This window comes from Camellia sinensis, chromosome 2 (assembly GCF_055761805.1).
Source record: "Camellia sinensis isolate YWXY chromosome 2, ASM5576180v1, whole genome shotgun sequence".
Taxonomy (NCBI): domain Eukaryota; kingdom Viridiplantae; phylum Streptophyta; class Magnoliopsida; order Ericales; family Theaceae; genus Camellia; species Camellia sinensis.
The window spans coordinates 109,213,811-109,229,569 of record NC_138962.1 but is presented as its reverse complement, the minus strand read 5'-3'; the positions used below and the strand labels follow the sequence as shown (position 1 = coordinate 109,229,569).

At 32.1% G+C, this 15,759-nt stretch overlaps 2 protein-coding genes across 3 annotated transcripts; one reads left to right on the top strand and one right to left on the bottom strand.

The window, feature by feature from the left end:
- The first annotated feature begins 1,987 nt into the window (after nucleotides 1-1,987).
- Nucleotides 1,988-3,394, top strand: LOC114295128 (23 kDa jasmonate-induced protein). Its single transcript, XM_028239322.2, has 2 exons — nucleotides 1,988-2,351; nucleotides 3,014-3,394. Exons 1-2 carry the CDS (start codon nucleotides 2,064-2,066, stop codon nucleotides 3,209-3,211), a joined length of 486 nt encoding a protein of 161 aa, XP_028095123.2. The 5' UTR covers nucleotides 1,988-2,063; the 3' UTR covers nucleotides 3,212-3,394.
- A 2,224-nt stretch (nucleotides 3,395-5,618) lies between these two features.
- LOC114278346 (protein NDL1) lies at nucleotides 5,619-15,510 on the bottom strand. 2 transcript variants are annotated; one of them, XM_028220361.2, is made up of 11 exons: nucleotides 15,266-15,510; nucleotides 15,026-15,125; nucleotides 14,808-14,905; nucleotides 14,607-14,695; nucleotides 8,752-8,812; nucleotides 8,568-8,654; nucleotides 8,279-8,356; nucleotides 8,146-8,202; nucleotides 7,411-7,466; nucleotides 6,728-6,863; nucleotides 5,619-6,225 (listed from the first exon to the last, which is right to left on the bottom strand). In XM_028220361.2, the coding sequence occupies exons 1-11, from the start codon at nucleotides 15,323-15,325 to the stop codon at nucleotides 5,977-5,979; spliced, it is 1,071 nt and encodes a 356-aa protein (XP_028076162.2). In that variant the 5' UTR covers nucleotides 15,326-15,510; the 3' UTR covers nucleotides 5,619-5,976. The 2 variants fall into 2 exon arrangements, with proteins under 2 accessions (XP_028076162.2, XP_082771546.1); XM_082915420.1 differs by lacking the exon at nucleotides 8,146-8,202 and having other exon boundaries at nucleotides 15,266-15,462.
- Nucleotides 15,511-15,759: the final 249 nt, after the last annotated feature.

Here is a 15,759-nt window from a genome sequence, read left to right as displayed (position 1 = left end):
GCCTGTTCCCAAACGAGGCCTAAGAATGTATGCGCTATAGCAAAGTTTATTTCTATAAATTTATTACCTGTGGTGCTACATATGTCAATAATTTACTTGGACAATTTACTCATAATTTTATTTAGAATTGTAATATGAGAATAAGATTCATTCCGTATATAATTACAATACATTAATTTAAATCTACACCCAACACAACAATTTAAATTTCCATAACACCTAGAATTATTCATTCACTACTAGTTGTAGTTCTCCCGACATACACTAAACTGTACAATTCATTTTACTCTATTATGATTTAAGGAGGGAGCATTTTACCTCCTTACGGTTCAAGAATGGGGCTTTTCCCATATTCTCTTTTGCATCTTATTTTTCAAACTAGGTCTAATTTAGACGGATTTTTCAAATTAGGCTAAAGCGCTATTACAAATCGCACTTTTACTGTTTGGAGCCCAAATTTTGATGAATAGTGAAAGCGCTATTGTAAAAAGCGCTATTGTAAAACGCGCTTTTAATTAAGAAATCGTTGTTTCAAATCGCGCTTTTAACATAAATTTTTTTTGTGAAGAAAACGCTATTTGAAATCGCGCTATTACTGTGTATATAAATTTTTTTTTTTTAGAAAACGTTATTGCAAATAGCTTTTCTACTGTTGAAACACAAACCAAAACCAACCCACACTCTGACACATACACACACCCACACACACCCACAACACTGAAACATTGAAATAATATAATTTTTATATATAATAATAATTTATAATAATCAATTATATAATTTTTATAATTTTCGTAAATATAAATCATTTTTAGGTTATGGATGGTTTGATTTATAATACGTATGTAACGGTAAAAATTTTTATAATCAAAAATAATTTTTGCAATTTTTATAATCAAAAATAATTTATAAATTATCAAAAATAATTTATAAATTTTTGTATTTACTTTAAATAAATTATATATAATACGTATGTATTATATATATAATTTTTTTATATTTACTTTAAATAAATTATTTTTGATACGTATGTATTATATATATAATTTTTATATATTTATATATTTACTTTAAATAAATTATTAATAAATATATAATAATTATTTTATAAAATAAATTATTAATAAAAATATATAAAAATTATAATACATACGTATCAAAATATATAAATATATAAAAATTATATATATAATTTTTGCAATTTTTATATTACATACGTATTATAAATTATTTTTGATAATTTATTAATTATTTTTTATTATAAAAATTGCAAAAATTATTTTTGATTATAAAAATTTTTACCGTTACATACGTATTATAAATCAAACTATCCATAACCTAAAAATGATTTATATTTACGAAAATTATAAAAATTATATAATTGATTATTATAAATTTTTATTATATATAAAAATTATATTATTTCAATGCTTCAGTGTTGTGGGTGTGTGTGTGTCAGAGTGTGGGTTGGTTTTGGTTTGTGTTTCAACAGTAGAAACGCTATTTTCAATAACGTTTTCTAAAAAAAAAAAATTTATATGCATAGTAAAAGCGCAATTTCAAATAGCGTTTTCTTCACAAAAAATTTTTATGTTAAAAGCGCGATTTGAAACAGTGATTTCTTAATTAAAAGCGTGTTTTACAATAGCGCTTTCACTATTCATCAAATTTTGGGCTCCAAACAGTGAAAGCGCGATTTGTAATAGCGCTTTAGCCTAATTTGAAAAATCCGTCCAAACTAAAATGGGAAAAGCCCCTTCAAGAATAGGTAGACAATCCCTCGTGATTTTAAACTAAAATGCATTATGTTTACAAAGCATATACAATGTGTATACATTATATATATATAAGATTGGTTTGATACCTGAAATCCCTCGCTGTGTCACGGTCACCACCGGCTCAATTAAATACTCATGTTTTGATATTTTTGGATGAAGGTAACACCTAAATTAATGAAACTTTTTGGTAATTTTATGTTCTTGCTATGTAAAAATGTAGATATATGCTTACAATTTGTAGAGTTCTTCAAAGAGATTGAACAATTAATATTATAGATAGTGTACATGGAGAATGATCAGCGAGTCCGCACGGATGGAAATATTCGCAATAAGACTAAGGGCAGTATAACATATTCTGTCAACCATGATTTTTCTGGGAAATTAGCTGAAGAGAGCACATATCCAGCCAAGATAGAAGATGACCAGCCGGGTGTATTTAACCATGAGGAAACTTCTGGAGAGAAAACTGGATCGTGTGGAGCTGTTGTGTATCGGGGCAAAAACAAGGATGGGAAAGACTGTGATTGGATGTTTTCTTGGTCCAACCCCAACCCAATCCATAAGGAAAATAAGGTACATACCTTACCTATCCTGGTTTGGTTTCAGAATTTTAATTCACTTTTTGAAAATTTTAAGTTTTACATTTTCTATGTTTTTTTTAAAAATTTTTACTATTTTTTTTAATATTTGAAATAAATTTTTTAGTTTTTAAATATACCTAATATAAATACACTTAAAAGTATAATATTTGTTAAAAGAAATCTTTAAAAAATTTACTAAATATCAAAAATATAAAAATTCAATTCATTTTAGTATTCTTGTATATTTATTGATTTTTTAAAATATTTTTTTACAAATATTATACTTTTTAGGTACATTTAGATTAGATGCATCTAAAAAGTAAAAAAAATTTACTTAAAACATTAAAAAAAAAAATACGACAATCAAAAAAACCTAATTTTCAAAAAATTTGAGTTCGAAAATTAGAATCAAACACGGTGATAACGTGAGAATAATCATATTTTCTAATCATTATTTGTTTTATTTTATTATGTGTCAAATATTGTATTGATTTCATGTACTCATGTTTGTTATCAATGTGACATATAAGACGGTAAACAAAATATGGTAAAAAAAATGTGGTCATTATAAATTTCAAAATGTGGATGCACAGAACCATTTTACATATGTTTGAATATAACTTTTGAAAAAACAAATCTTTAATATACTTGTAGGTCTTTACTGCGATTGCTGAAGGTGGTCACTATCCGGCAGACACCCAGAACCCTATTTGGCATGATGTCCGTAAAGAGTTGATGAAGTCTGGCACCACCAGCACATCTGAATGGAATGGTTGCATCTCATCTATGACATCTACTTCTGATGATGTGAACAACTGCGTAGATGTGAAAGGAACGGCGTCACTAGCCTAAGAAGTTGCGATCTGCGACCCAGTCATACATGATGATATCTTTTGGAGTAGTGTGTGGAGTATTAATGTCTTTCATGTGGCAGTGTGTAATAAATAATTTTCCCTATGGGAAGCTTCCTCTTGTAAATTAGTAAGCATGTTACAATTATAAATAATGTTATCATCATGTGCTGAAATGACAGGTAACTAAGGTCATGTTTGTTTTGGTGGATTGGATTAGCATTTTCATGACTAATAGTCTTAGGACTACCAATCCGTTGGATTATGTATCCTATCTTAACTAATAGTCAAGTTTAAAATAATTAATCCGTACTTCAATTGTTTAATCAAATATCGGATTAATAATTTTATTAGACTATTAGTCCAATCCCAAGCTCATGTCCACTCAAACAAACATGGCCTAAATGTAATGTTTGTATCATATGAATTCAATAAAGAAGAGAAGGTTTTCCCTTCTCAGTTGTGTGCCAATCATGCAAATTTTCGAAAGATGTTTGCAAGTTATTTATAATGGTTATATTTAAGAATAAATCAAACTAGTGAGTGTTTGTTAAATAAGAATGTGATTTCTTTATTATTGGTAGGGTAATATGTCACTGATTAACTACTATACAATTTCTTCATATTTTATTTTTTTTCCATATATACATTCAATTTTTAAAAGGTATTTTTCGTCATAAATATGATATGTGCACTTTACATGCATAATTTTCTTTTGGTTTGTTAACAAAATAGAAACATAAGGATGAGATTGAAAATTTTCAAAAAATAAAGAGAGTACATTGTCTCAATTTTTAGTTTGAGAGGCGTAAAATAAAAAATGATGATAGTTAAAAGGGATAAAGTGTAATTTGTCAATAACAAAATGTTGAGGAAAAAAAAATACTAACATTGCATATTTCATAACCGCTACCACGCATCTCATAACCGTAACACTACACATTTTATAACCAAAATCACTGACTCATAATTGGATGTATGGTGCATTTGAATGTAACCATAGCAAGACCCTATAGCATTCAAGTTGGTACCTCCTGCACTTCGTCTATCTGATTGGGAATTGGTTCAACTTTGTGAGAATGGATACGAGAGTCCATGTTTGGCTGTTAGCTTTTTGATTAAAATAGTCTTAAAGTCAAAACACTTCAATCACATTTCTCTATTTTTTTTACATGATTTTTTTATAAATATTAGAAAATCAATTAAAATAATTACTTTCCAAATGAACTCCAGTTGTAAATGAATGAACTTTTGTCTTGGAAATTAAATGTCATTATATGATATAACTCAATTGTTAGCAAGGTTTTGAAAATCGGACCGGACCGGCCGGTTGAACCGGTTGAACGGTCGACCAGTCAGGGTTCCGGTCCAAATATACCCTCTAAACCGGTCAAAACTAAAAACCGGCATATTTAGAGAGAATCGGGAAAATCGGCGGTTGAACCGGCGAACCGGTCGTCCTGGAGCCGGTTCGCCGGGTTGATCGACTTTGAATTTTTATTTTTGATTTTTTTTATTTTTTTCTTTCTATTCTCTTTTTTTCTTATTATATATATATATATATATAATATAAGAATATAAGAAAATTTAAATTTGAAACTCTCTTTCAAGGGTCTCCTCTTGTGAGAAATCTCATTAAGAGCTTGATGAAATTATTGTGAAAGTTTTCACCTATTTATAAGAAAAAAATTCTTTCAAAAAAATTCAAGAAATCTATATGGGATTCAATCAAATATATTGGAGGGAATATTGAAATTTTGATATCTCTCCAAAATTTTTGTTCTCCTTTCAATCAAAGTATTTGAATTAAAATCATATAGAGGGAATATTAAATATTTGATTTCCTCTTCCATAATTAAAATTAATAATATTTTAAAATATATTATTATATTTCTCAATAAAAAAATATTAGGACAAATATTTAAGATAATTTAATATTTTTAATTTATAATTTTATTACTTATATTTTTATTTAAATATAATTTTAATATATTTATTACGTTACGGTTCGATTTCGGTTCAACCCGATGATTGATCTGGTAACCCGTCCACTCGATCCCTTTTTCGGTTCGCTCACCGGTCCGGTTTTTAAAACATTGATTGTTGGAGAATTGAGGTAAATGTCGAAGGTGCAATTTTAGAAATGAGTAAAGGATAAAAAGAGGACTTTTATTAAGTAATTACACTTAGGTTAATTAGTTTTCTCCTATTTAATTACTTAAATTTCGAGACATGACATTTTGGACAATTTTTTTCTAGTAGTAAAAAATAAGAAAATAAACATTTCTGCTAACTTTATAGCACACACCTAATTATTATTATTTGCGTTGATTTGTTATTTCGGCTTTTAGCTGTGGAGTGAAGAGGGGACGTTACCAAACCACATTTAAATATAAGAATTCCCCTCATTTCTATAAAAAGGACTTTATTATAAACGAACAGTTAAACTTACAAAGTAGTCATCACCAATGTATGCAAACATTTAAGCCATGCTCAAAAAGAATATCTCTACCCAACTACAATCTCTCTCATCTGCTTTATCTACACTTGATTAGAAAGAATTCATTCACTGAAACCTAATTGAACACAAAAATCCTCTCCCTCTGAGCACAAAAACCAATCAAAGAATGTGCTACCATGAAGACATTATATACTTTACATGGTTGTATATTTACGTGCAAAGCTGTGGTTCTGCTTCTGTGGCCTGCCAAAATATGCAACACTGATTAAATGAGGTGAAGCCGGGAGAGAGGCATTTCTACTCAATCAAATTTCAATGGTTGCACGGGTTTTAATAGGTTTAAGCTTGATCCCTAAGCTCTCAGGGGAGAGCAGCTCTGGTGCTATGCATGAATACGTCAGACTAGGAGGTTTGGCGGGGTTTGACCCATTACTTGATGCTGCAGATAAAGGTAGTTGTTGCCTGTATAAGCCAAACCCCATTAAAAAGAATTCAATGGGAATCAACATTGCGTATGGGTGTTCTTCTGTCACTAGCGAGCCACATGACTGAACCTGTCATAGACAAAAAAATAAAATATAAATAAATAAAATCATCCCACAATGTATTATCATTATTCATAATAAGAAACTAACCAGTTGAAAGATACAAACTTATTCATAATAAGAAACTAACCAGTTGAAAGATAAGAAACTTATTCCGAGGCAAAATAGGTAACTAGTAATGTTGTACTGAAGTTGCTAACCGTTTCTTGAATTACATTCACTTGGAGTTTCAACTTTGTAGGTAGGTTTTGGACATTAGTCCAAACATATCTTATGGGGAATGTTTCTTGTCCAAGAATTTCAACATTTGGTCTTAGAATCCTGTACCATTTAGATAGTTGACAATATATATTTTATGTGGTATTTGGGTACTTAACGAGGGAAAAAAAAACCATGAGCTTGTTACGTAAGTTTAGTTGCTACTGTGATGAGCATGAGCAAGGTGAAATTCACACAAAAAAAATGTATCACACTTATTGAGAGAAAATCAAAAGTGAGGAGAAAGCCCAACCTCAACAAGAGCGCATGTCTTTTTTTCCATCATAGCATTCATATACACTGATTCAGTATGGAATGGACTGCAATCGCCAACAAAAATGAGTGTTTTGCATGGTAGCTTCTTTAAGCCCTCTGTAAGGTCATGCCTCCTGCATATAAACTTTGTAATCAACTCATAGGGGTTTATTAGTTAAAAAAAACAAAAAAACAAAAAAAAAGGGTAAATAGTGTGTGCAAAAGAAAGGAAAATAGCAATTACTAGCCAATAGAAAACTCATAAAACTTTCACTTTCAGCTCTCTCTGCTAAATTCATATAATATAGTATAAATATTACAGGCAAAAGCTTATCTGATTATTGGTGTATAGTTGTTAGACTTGATCAAACCACTAAGAAAAAGATTATATCAGAATATTTGTGTAAAATTTTTAGACTTGATCAATCACTCACCATGGATGGGTTCCTCAACAAATTGATCAGACTATACACATATCATGTCAAACAAACATGGTACTAAATAATATATAAGAAAAATGAGTAGTCCTACGAGACAGTCAATTCTTTCTAAGTAGGAGAACAAAATGTGTTCCAAAAGAAAGGAAAAATCTAGGGCAGAATTGTTTTATGCACAAACATTGCAGAGAACAATACGATAAACTGAACAAATGGAAAACATAGTATAGGTGCAAGAAGTTACTCATTCATTGCTTGAAGAAAGCGCATGACATTCAAACTTTGCCTTTCGTCTAGTAACTGTACACAGGAAAAAATGATGAAGGTCTTTTTCAGTTTGTAAGCACCTCAAAATCGACTAGGATGCAATAGAGAAGAATTAAAAGGTTGCCTGTTTTTAGATGTAAAATAAAAGATGGACCATGCAAATATATATAACATTTGAATGTGTTATGAATACCAAACCAAGCAGGTATCATCCTTCAACAAATTCAACTGGGTTAAAATAAATAAATACACAAGGGGGGAAAGGCTCCCGTCATTACAAGGTTTGGGGAAGAGTCGACACGGTTTGGGGAAAAGTCTGATGTACGCAGCCTTACCCTGCGAATAGGGAGGTTGTTTCCATGTTTGAAACCCATGACACCCAAGTCACATTTGGAGCAACCTTATCGTTGCACCAAGCAAATCCAACTAGTTCATGCACCAAATATAGATCAAGGTAACTAAAAAACCCACCTTTAGAGTGGCAAAATATTACAAATTGAATAGTCACATCAATCAAATGGACGCTCATCCCACCCTCCCTCAAACAAATGGAAGAAGGAAAATGGTAAGAAGAAAATACCCCTTCTGTGCAACTGCTGAAAATATGATTTCACTTAGTCATTTTTACGACCTAGAAACTAAAGCCATTAGATACTCTTTCAGACAGAAAACAATAAGAAATCATATTACGTTATAGCTGATTTTAGCTTACCCTTCGACAAGCTTGTATTACATCTGATTCTGCACCATTCATGCTAGACCTAAGCTCCTGGTAGGAATTCTAGGATTATTATTAAGTTCACCAAATCAGAAAGTAAGCCACAAATTAAGGCTATATGAATTACCTTACTGAAGTAGCGATGGAGAAGGCATTCCTTTAATAAACCACACATTCCATAGAAATATAACAAGTTCAATAATACCTGCAAAAACAAAGTTATCTTATGCCAACTTCTCGGATGGCCATGAAAATATAAGGATTCTCCATTCACCATGCACTTGGATTGTGACATTTGTAGCATTTGTTTGTAATTAATGCTTGCATTGAGAGATGCACAAAATAGCCTAGTTAATGTTATGTATAATGGAAAATTGAACATTTTACAAGTGTTCATTGATGATAGGAATTTTAACCTTGTTATAAAGCCATTCAGTCCATGAAGGTGCTTTGCATACAGGGGAAACAAGGATCAACCCACGTACACGTTCTCTATATTTCATCTGCAAATATAGGCCAGAAGACAAAAAAAATCTAATGAAGAATAAAAACACAAAATATAATAATAAGGAAAAGAGCAGCCGACTTTTGCAAACTCACAGCAAAGAGTGTAAGAATATAAGCACCAGCAGTTACACCCAAGCAGAACACCTCTTTCAGTCTGAATGAGAAAAGTCATAGATTAAAAATTAAGACAAAACTAAGCACTTACATGATGGGAAAGTATAACTCACCACAAAATAAAGGAGAAAATAAATTTAAAGATTGAGTTTCTTAATCTTTCATTCGGACACGTCATTAATGCAAGCCATTCATAAGTGGCTCAACCTATAGCAAGTTAGCAACTTGCCTAGAGCCCATCAAAAAATTCCTTTTTGCCAATGGCCCCAATCATCCAAAGGCCTAGGGCAATGTTTTGACATTCGGCCCAAGGCCTCAAAAATCTTTGGGCTATTGCTGAAACCATTTGCATCTATTTCCCTTTCAATGTGTTTCTGTAAATTTGTCATGATAAAATGCATACAATCTCATTAAAACATTAGGGGTTAATTATACTTCAGTCCCCTCAACTACAACTGAATATTATCTTAACCCCCTCAACTTTAAAACCATCTATTTAAACCCCTCAACTATCAAAAACCATACAAAGACCCCCTTCTGAAGAGGGTGACAATGAAACAATTTTGAAAGTCAAGTGGTCTAAAGTTGAGGGGGTAAGGTGATATTTCGTGGTAGCTTAGGGGGGGGGGGGGGGGGGGGGCGGTAAATTGTAATTAAATTCAAGTAAATGCATAGACTGCACAAAAATGATGTACTATCATGTTCCTACTTTCTTCGGGTGCTAATTTTAGTTGTCATTAATAGGGTGGATTTGGTATATCTATTATGGATCATAGATCAACTATTCGGAACGATAGCTAATATCTCTTCTTACTCAGTGAGTAAAATATTAGCTATGATTAATTAAATGAGAATAAGTGTAGTCAAGATTTTAAAAAACGACCGCACCCGTTACGTAACGGTTATGGTGGTTACTGCCACCTGTTACGGCTGTTATAGCAGTGTGACGAAAATTCACATGTATAACGGCCGTTTCGGTGTTACATAATGGCCGTAGCAGTACTGTAACGGCCGTAGCAGTGCCGTAATGGTCGTAACAATCCGTTAGACACCGTTACACCCAAGGTTTCAAAATGCAGCGCTACGTAACGGTTGCGGCGGTAGACACCACTCGTTACCCCCGCTTTTGCGGTGTGATTGAGATTTATAGGTGTTCTGACGTAGCGGTAGTAACGGCCTGTTACGCACTGTTACGTAATGGTTCTGAACTGCTTCTTTCGAAAAAAAAGCTAAAAATAGGGAAAGAGGGATAGAGAGAGAAGAGGGAAGATGGAGGAGAAACAGAGAGAGAGAGAGAGGAGGGAAGATGAAGAACATGCCATTGATTTGTTAAAACTGTAAGACCTATGCTATTCTATTCCGCTGCTATCACTCAACCATTTTGTTTGTGTGTATCTATCTATATATTATTTGAAAATAATAATAATAATAAGTGTGGTCATTATCTAATTGGCTTGATTAAAAATATATACATATATATATTTAGACTCTTATTTATTCTCTTACTTTTCTCATTGTTTATCTTATATATAATAGTTAGTGATTGATTTTTTTGTAAAATATCTAGAAAACATAACACCTACAATTATATATTAATACATATTTAATACATATCGATTTTTTTTATTAGTTTATTTTATTTTTATTTACAAGTTATCCAAAAAGAGAATAAATATTCAAGTGATCCAAATCAATAAATAAATAAATAATTCTTTTTAATTTTTTTTTTAATTTTTATATGATTACATTAGCATACATAATTTATTTTTCAAAACTATTCAAGTTAAAATTTGCATATGTTTCCACAAGTATAATAATTAAAAAAATTATTTTATAGATCTAAGTCCAATAAATTTTTTTTTGCCACAAACGTAATATGAATTTATGACATATAAAGTCATTAATTATTAAAATAAAATGTAAAAAACTCAGTTTATAGTGATTTAAAAATATGAAATATATTAGATTATATTTAAAAATTTATAAAAATTGATCAATATTTGTTTAAAACCCAATATATATGATTATGGAAAAAAAAAAATATGCGTATCGGTAAGTTTTTTTCAAATTGTGAAAAAAATAAAAAAATTTACGATTCCAGTTACCGCAACCATTACGCTATAGCCTTTACACCCCGCAATTGCAACCGCGCCACCGCTATCGTTACGGCAACTGCAACCCCTTTTCAAAACCTTGAGTGTTGTTAACCATGCCAACCCTCATTTCATATTTCTTTAGAGTTCCCTAAACTCTAGGAACACGAAAACTAGATATATTTTGTCATCAATGGTTACCAAGTTCAATTCGTGTGGTTAATGTAATTAACAGTGGAACTTTCCATGCTATTCTCCTTTTCCTTCTTTCTTCCCCCCTCCTTTTTTTTGGTTTATCATGGATTGGAATTTGCATTAAGACATGCTAATGATATACATAACATTTTGAATGTAAAAACTCCCCCGATAAATTATACTTTGTACCCTGCACTTTGTACTAAATCCCACTTTTGTCCCTACACATGAAATTGTGACGATCAACCCCTTAAGTTTTCGTGAAGTGTCAATGCTCCCTTTTTGTTACTTCACTGCACAAGTCTTTAACAAAAATCAGTAATGTGACAAGCATATGATTACAAAATGAGGGCAAAGGAGAAAAATCACCCCCATTCCCTGCCTATACACATTTCGTCTCAAAATTTATATCAGATTACGATTGTATTTGGCTAAAACAAAACACAAAACGCAGATTGTGAACGATTAAAGAGATAAACTAGGGTTTTGCAAAAATTGGAATCAAGAAGCTCAATTTTCCACAGTAACACATGTTTAGTTTGTATTTGTGAAATAATTTTGAAAATAATTTTTTGGAATATTTGTATGTTTTGAAAATGATTTTGGAGTTTAGAATGATTTAAATTTTTTTTTCTTTTATAGTTGAATAGATGAGTGTGAGAGAAAAGTGATTGATTGATGTGTAGAAGTGAGAGAAGGAAAGAGGAGAGAAAGAGAACAAGTGATTGATTGATGTGTAGTATAGAGAAAAGTGATTTTGAATTTTTTTTTTTTTTTTTTTTTCAAAAATTTTCATCCAAATAAGTTTTTGAAATTTTTTCTCAAAAATTGTCTCTCAAGAGACAAACCAAACAAGGCAATAGTCTTCCGTTTATTCATCTTCTTTTCTCTTCGATTTCTTTGCTGTCCCTTTTTTTTTTTTATTTCAAAAACTATGTTTTCTTACTTCTTTGTTCCTGTACATATATATTTTATAACTCTCACATTCTTAGCACATGGGACAAAGTGTGTATTGGTGGGAAACGGAGATGATTTTTAACTCTTGCCCTCATTTCATAGTCGTATTCTTGTCACGTGACTAGATTCTATTAAAGACTTAAACAATAGAGTAACAAAAGGAGGACATTAACATGGCCAGAAGTGCAAGGAGTTGACTATCATGATTTCTTGTGACGGGATCAAAGTGGGACTTGGTGCAAAGTGTAATTTACCCAAACTCCCCAACGTCTCCTAATTTCTATACAAGGGGTAGCATACTACTAATACTTGTGCTCACAAGAGAAGAATTCTAGACAAGGGATTCGTATTCCATGAGAACTAATTTGGCCAATGTCTTTAACACTACATATATAAACAACAACAACAACTCTCTTTGCTACAATTACAATAGTATCCATTACTTTCTCAAAATTTGTGAAATTGACAATTAAGTTGTTTTAGCCATTCATAAAAAAAGCAGGTCCCAATGAATTGGCACCATTAGGGGGCACATTTGAGCCCTGATGAGCCCATACTTCATTTTACAAATTTCTGAATGCAATCATATAAAAATTTTAATCATGTAAAGTAAATTATTAAAACTAAATAATGACTATATAAAAACCCAATGATTTAGGCCATTACATGACTTTATGAGACAAGTTGAAGGAAAGGTGTTTGTGATGTTTGGTTACATTTTGGGGGCCCAAAAACTGCATATAACTTCCTAATCAAAACAGTGCAACAGTGCGATTAGTTTCTGGTTTCTTCAAAAAAATTCCAACCTTCCATTTGGTGATATACTCTAAATAAAAAGTGGCTTTATTCTTGGGTGATGGGGGAACTGCATTAAGAAAGAGCTATTCATATGATTTATGCAGGAATACTATAATTTTTCATTCAAATTTCAACCTCAGTAGCCCAATCACCCAGCTTAGTTTGAGCTTAAATTGGAAACTTGAGGTAGTGGTGGGCCTGCTATTTGTTTAGGGTTGGTATTGGGCCTATTGACTGGCCTTCAACTTGACTCAACTGATTCAAGTTGCAGCTCAATAACCCTTATCAATAAACACACAACTTCATATTATTGTTCATGATGGAGGCAATACTACTATGTAAAGTTCAAGATACAATTTTGTGGGAAACATGTAAATCTGCGTCTTCTTACTTATAATCTGTGGTGTTCAGATGGCATAAATAGTTGAATCACCTTGCTCATGTTTCCATGGTTCCACACTGAATGTATTAAATGCTATATACAATATCAAATGCCACAATTCCAAGGTGTGGATTCATTGTTCTAGATTTTCCTGCCGCTCATAAAATCTTAATGAGTTGATCACATTCTAACATATGATTGACAAGTGAAACTTTGTTTCTGTATTATCTGATCCCTGACATCAAGGTTACAAAACTCCAAAAACCCATCACTATGTCAAATGGAGAAGAAATAGCATTGAAGTCTCGCTAGCACCTATTCTCATTTCAGTTATAAATACCCCCATACAAGTATTATTTGATATCAAGATACTTATGTGAAAGTCTTTGTCAATTTTCAACAAAATATCTCTTGTACAAGAATCTTGTTATCATTTTGCTTGCCAAGGGACTTGAAATCTTTGAAGTTGAAATTATACAATGGTATTAATATCATTGCAATGGATGACTGAAAATATGGTCTAATTCCAAAGATTGAGTCATGGGAGAGGATGTCTATACATCTACAAGCCAAGCCACCACAATTTAAGCATTAGACTTCAAGCATCTTAGAGGCAATTGTTCACGATTCCGCACTGATACATTTGGCTTGACCAAGTGAATATAAACCTTTTGGGCACCATCCCTCGTAAGCCGGTTTTCAATGGCAAGTTCTACCCAATGGCTTGTATCATTTGATATTAGAGTCAACCACCATGTCGAGTATGGGATCAGTCTGCAACCTATGAGTATGGGATAACGTTGGTTGTAGCATTGTGGCTCAAGCCATGGACGGGAAAACATATAAGCTGGATTAATACACTTGGCCATATGAATATAAGGCTCTTAGGTACCCTCCCCTTCCCATGAGAGCCAACAAGACTCTAGTGGATTTCAAATAAAGGGATTTCAAGTTATAAGAAAGTTAATTATTGGAGGTCGATTGATAATTTTAAAGTAAAGGATGACAGAGAGATAGGATGATGCATTGTGTTGATATTCTGGTACAAATGGAATCATTCATGGAGGGATTTCAAATACCTATGCTCACCTAGTTATTTCAAACCCATTAATCTAAGAGGCTAAAACTCTCAAATCCATTCTTGAAAACTATATTTAAAATACTAGATTGAATTAAAGGTTATACTCTTTGAATGATTGATGCTAAATCCGTTCATTTCAAATCCACAAATGAAAATGCAGCCAAAAAGAAAAGTAACAGATGGAACAAAGCTTATACTCAAAACTTGACAAATTTCATACTCTAGGAATCAAGTACTTCTGCACAGAATATAGTAAAAAAATTTATTGTTCCCACAATTAGTGCAATTGCTCCGAAGATAAATTGAAAAATAAAAAATGTTTACATACCCAAAGAAATCGACCACTTCGGCAACCTGGTCTGCAAGGTCATCCACACTGAGCAAAGGCACATCTGAAGGTATCACAGCAGCTCCCAACTGCACGAACTCTTAAGCAAATGGCAAAGGAAATTCATTAGAACCTCCAACCAACAAAAGCAAACAAAAGAAAAGAAGAACAAATCAAATGTGATGTGAATACGATCCTGACCTCATGCCCTGGGGCATCAATATGGTAAATGCAGAAGTTGTGGAGCAACAATGAAGCTGAGTCTGGGGAAAAGAAGAGACCTTGGAAACAGGACATGTCTGTAACACACACACATCATTATCTAATTCTACTTGATATCATATCAAGAACTCATTAAAGCAACATATATCATAGCATCAATTTGTGAAATAAAAAGAACCAAGAAATGATATACATACAATTGAGAGCAACATCTGGGTATGTTATCAGAGCAGGCTTTTCTTGATCCCCACAAACCAAAACAGTGATTGAACCTTTGCTTGTTTTAACCAAACATTCCTGCAATACCCATTAAGCAGAAAGATCATTTTATAAGAAAAAAAATTCAAGAATGTGAGTGAGAGTGTGTCTTGAGAAAAAAAAAAGAAAAAAAAAATGAAGGAGAAATTGATGAGATTCTTGGTGGGTATAGTTGTTACCTTCCCTCCAAGAGGCATCATATCAATATCAATAGAGACAGAGTCAGTTGAATCACCCATTACTTGTTCTTTACAACTACAACAATGCAGCAGCTACAGAAGAATCAATTGACTTATCAGTCACAGCTTCAACAAGAAAATGAAAACAACTTCTTGGTTTTCTGTTCTCTCACTCTTTTTCTCTCATCTAAATGCTTCTCTCACTGGCACTCAAATTTGTTTTTTATTTTTTTCTTTTTTTGGATGTTCGTTGAATTACCCAAATGCCCTTCAAGTAATGATGGAATTACAGTATCAAGGGTTTCCCTTTTTGGACTCATTGGCAAGTTTGTCCTCTGGTCACCTCATGTTCTTTGTATGTTTTTGTTTAACCAAAAAAGTGACCGTTGAAGTTGTAAAAACGGCCAGAAACACATTTCATGTTTTCGACTGCCCAATGTGCCCATGAAATTGAAATTTTAACTTATGGTGTGAACGGTGTCGTTTCGTTCAAG